At 40.2% G+C, this 4,051-nt stretch overlaps 1 protein-coding gene across 4 annotated transcripts in view; it reads right to left on the reverse strand.

The window, feature by feature from the left end:
- Positions 1-4,051, reverse strand: part of NRF1 (nuclear respiratory factor 1) — a 103,441-nt gene that overhangs the window by 76,116 nt on the left and 23,274 nt on the right. For all 4 annotated transcript variants that reach the window (XM_010831686.1, XM_010831683.1, XM_010831684.1 and 1 more), the window contains one exon: positions 2,825-2,939. In XM_010831686.1, the coding sequence (XP_010829988.1) occupies positions 2,825-2,939 (115 nt within the window). The remainder of the gene's footprint in view (positions 1-2,824; positions 2,940-4,051) is intronic.

Below are 4,051 nucleotides of genomic sequence, written 5' to 3' on the forward strand. Positions count from 1 at the left end.
CAGGAACTAACACCCAAAAAAGATGTCCTTTTCATTATAGGGGACTGGAATGCAAAAGTAGGAAGTCAAGAAACACCTGGAGTAACAAGCAAATTTGGCTTTGGAGTACGGAATGAAGCAGGGCAAAGGCTAATAGAGTTTTGCCAAGAGAACGCACTGGTCATAGCAAACACCCTCTTTCAACAACACAAGAGAAGACTCTACACGTGGACATCACCAGATGGTCAACACCGAAATCAGAATGATTATATTCTTTGCAGCCAAAGATGGAGAAGCTCTATACAGTCAGCAAAAACAAGACCAGGAGCTGACTGTGACTCAGATCATGAACTCCTTATTGCCAAATTCAGACTGAAATTAAAGACAGTGGAGAAAACCACTAGACCATTCAGGTATGACCTAAATCAAATCCTTTATGATTATACAGTGGAAGCGAGAAATAGATTTAAGGGACTAGATCTGATAGACAGAGTGCCTGATGAATTATGGACGGAAGTTCGTGACATTGTACAGGAGACAGAGATCAAGACCATCCCCATGGAAAAGAAATGCAAAAAGCAAAATGGCTGTCTGAGGAGGCCTTACAAATAGCTGTGAAAAGAAGAGAAGCGAAAAGCAAAGGAGAAAAGGAAAGATATACCCATTTGAATGCAGAGTTCCAAAGAATAGAAAGGAGAGGTAAGAAAGCCTTCCTCAGTGATCAGTGCAAAGAAATAGGGGAAAACAACAGAATGGGAAAGACTAGAGATCTTGTCAAAAAAATTAAAGATACCAAGGGAACATTTCATGGAAAGATGGGCTCAATAAAGGAAAGAAATGGTATGGACCTAACAGAAGCAGAAGATATTAAGAAGAGGTGGCAACAATACTTACAAGAACTGTACAAAAAAGAGCTTCATGACCCAGACAATCACGATGGTGTGATCACTCACCTAGAGCCAGACATCCTGGAATGTGAAGTCAAGTGGGCCTTAGAAAGCATCACTATGAACAAAGTTAGTGGAGGTGATGGAATTCCAGTTGAGCTATTTCAAATAGTGAAAAATGATGCTATGAAAGTGCTGCACTTAGTATGCCAGCAAATTTGGAAAACTCAGCAGTGGCCACAGGACTGGAAAAGGTCAGTTTTCATTCCAAGCCCAAAGAAAGGCAATCCGAAAGAATGCTCCAACTACCACACAATTGCATTCATGTCACACGCTAGCAAAGTAATTCTCAAAAATTCTCCAAGCCAGGCTTCAGCAATACGTGAACTGTGAATTTCCAGATGTTCAAGCTGGTTTTAGAAGAGGCAGAGGAACCAGATATCAAATTGCCAGCATCCACTGGATCATCAAAAAAGCAAGAGAGTTCCAGAAAAACATCTATTTCTACTTTCTTGACTACGCCAAAGCCTTTGACTGTGTGGATCACTCATTCCTAGTCTGCTTCAAATGCTCTGTATGTGCTTCCATCTTCAGCCTTGCTTTCATTCTTGTACCCTCAGTCTATTCTCAACACAGTAGCCTGAGTGATACTTTTAAAATATAAGTTAGATTATATCATTGTTTTAATCAAAAGTCTTCATTGACTTCCTATGTCACTTAGAGTAAGAGTCAAAGCCCTTAGACTGGTCCAGAAGACGCCATGGCGTGGCTTTCCACTACTATTATGACCACTCCTCTTCTCATTCTTTCTCTAGCTGCTCCTCAAACATACCTAAGACATGCCTTCCCACTTCAGAACCTTTGCTTTTACTACCCATCAGCCCCAAAAGTTCTTCCTGTAGATATCAACATGGTTTCCCTTAAAATTACTTCAGGTCTCTGTTCAAAGGTTGCCTTAACAAAGATCATTTCTATAGAAAAATAAAAACTACCATATCCCTCCCAATCCTCTAACCTTTCTATTTTATTTTGCCTTTTTTTTTTTTTTTTTTTACTTTTCATCATCTGATGTATCATATATTTCTTATTCCCTCCACTAGAATATAAGCTCTTTAATTTATCTTGTTAGCTGTTAGGTTCCCAAGGCCCAGAACAATACCTGGCACATGGCAGGCATATATTAATAAATTTTCTCTGAATGAAATAATATAATTCTATACATCTATACAGGGAAGTTAGGGCTTCCCTGGTGGCTCAGTGGTAAAGCATCTTCCAATGCAGGAGACATGGGTTCAATTCCTGGGTCAGGAAGATACGCTAGAGAAGGAAATGGCAACCTACTCCAGTATTCCCGCCTAAGGAAATCCCATGGACAGAAGAGCCTGGTGGGCTGCAGATTACGGAGTCACAAAAGAGGCTAATAAGACCCAGCAACTAAACAACAACATACATCTGTTAATCATAGTTACAGTTTCATTTATTTTTGTTTAGAGTACTTTAAAGTCTAATTCTGTCATGAAAGAATTTAATTTGGTATCCCTTGATGAAGGGCTTCCCTGGTAGCTCAGCTTGTGAAGAACCTGCCTGCCGGGTTCAATTCCTGGGTTGGGAGGATCCCCTGGAGAAGGGGTAGGCTATCCTTTCCAGTATTCTTAGGCTTCCCCGGTGGCTAAGACAGTAAAGAATCCACCTGCAATGTGAGAGACCTGGGTTTGATCCCGGGTTGGAAAGAGCCCCTGGAGGAGGGCATGGCAACCCACTCCAGTGTTTTTGCCTGGACAATCCCCATGGACAGAGGAGCCTGGTGGGCTACGGTCCATGGAGTCACAAAGTCGGACATGACTGAGCGACTAAGCACAGCACACCACATCCCCTGATGAACCTAATAAGGTATATTCTGTCATCCATACCATAAAGTATTTGAGGAACAGCAACAATATGGATAAGGAAGCCCTCACCTAAGCAAACGTGTTTGCTGTCTCTTCCGGATAGATGGATTAGATTCAAACACATGAGGACGTTTCCGTTTCTTTCCTGTTGCCACAGCAGCAGCAGCAGCCATTCCCACAGGACCTGAAACAATAACATATGTGCTGAGACCAGGCAGAGTCTGTTAACTGCACCAAGCAGAAAACAATTAGATGTACAAAAAAGTAGCATTTATTTCCTAGTATATTATCAATAAGTATAGAATATTACTGATAACCATCAATATACTTCACTCCTATTCAACATGGATCATATTTTAATTTACCATTAAAACTTACAATGAAGATTTTTAAAAAGTTAATGACTTACACCTCCCCACCACATACTAGCTTGAATTTTATATAATGTTTTTCGTTTTATCAGCATATCCGTACTGTTAAGGCAATATTCTCAAAGGTGCTAGATGAAATAGCACCATTGAGAGGAAGAGCTTGCCAAGACAAAAAAAGTTACAGATTTCAAATTTCATTTCCATTCCTGGGCCCCTCTTTCCGTTACAAGGCACTGACAAGTTAGAAAGTCAGAGATAATCACTCATATTTGGAACCCCAACCCTACCACCACCACCACATATTAAGAGGACTATCTAGAAGAATACCGTCTTAAGTGGAAAATTTTTTGTTATATATCTGAGAATTATGCCCTAAATGGAACTGTTAACCACAAGGTCATGTTGATGAAAGCATCCCGGAAGGAAAGTAATAAAAACTGTCGTACTCTAAGGGGAAAATGTTAATAAGATTTGGTCTGGTTTGCCCTGAAACTAATGACTAAAACAAAGGGTAGGCCTTAAGGAATTATTAGTCTCTGATTCACCCAATCTCAACATATCAGTGGCATTCCTTTTATTTTTTAAAACAGACAAACCATCTTTATTTGTGAACCCCCTAAAAGGTTTAAATGAAAATCAGGTTTAAGTGCTCACATTTATCCTGGCATATTATGTTCTATAAATGGCTCAATTACAATAGGCCTCCCTGAAAATCTAGATGAGCCTCTCTACATGTTATTTAGTAGTATACTCAGTCTGACTTAAATAAAACCTCTCTAAAGAAGACTCTTGAGAGTCCCTTGGACTGCAAGGAGATCCAACCAGTCCATTCTAAAGGAGATCAGTCCTGGGTGTTCATTGGAAGGACTGATGCTAAAGCTGAAACTCCAGTACTTTGGCCACCTCATGTGAAGAGTTGACTCAC

The sequence above is a fragment of the Bison bison genome, unplaced genomic scaffold, assembly GCF_000754665.1.
Source record: "Bison bison bison isolate TAMUID 2011002044 unplaced genomic scaffold, Bison_UMD1.0 scf7180017864530, whole genome shotgun sequence".
In the NCBI taxonomy this organism is placed as follows: Eukaryota; Metazoa; Chordata; class Mammalia; order Artiodactyla; family Bovidae; genus Bison; species Bison bison.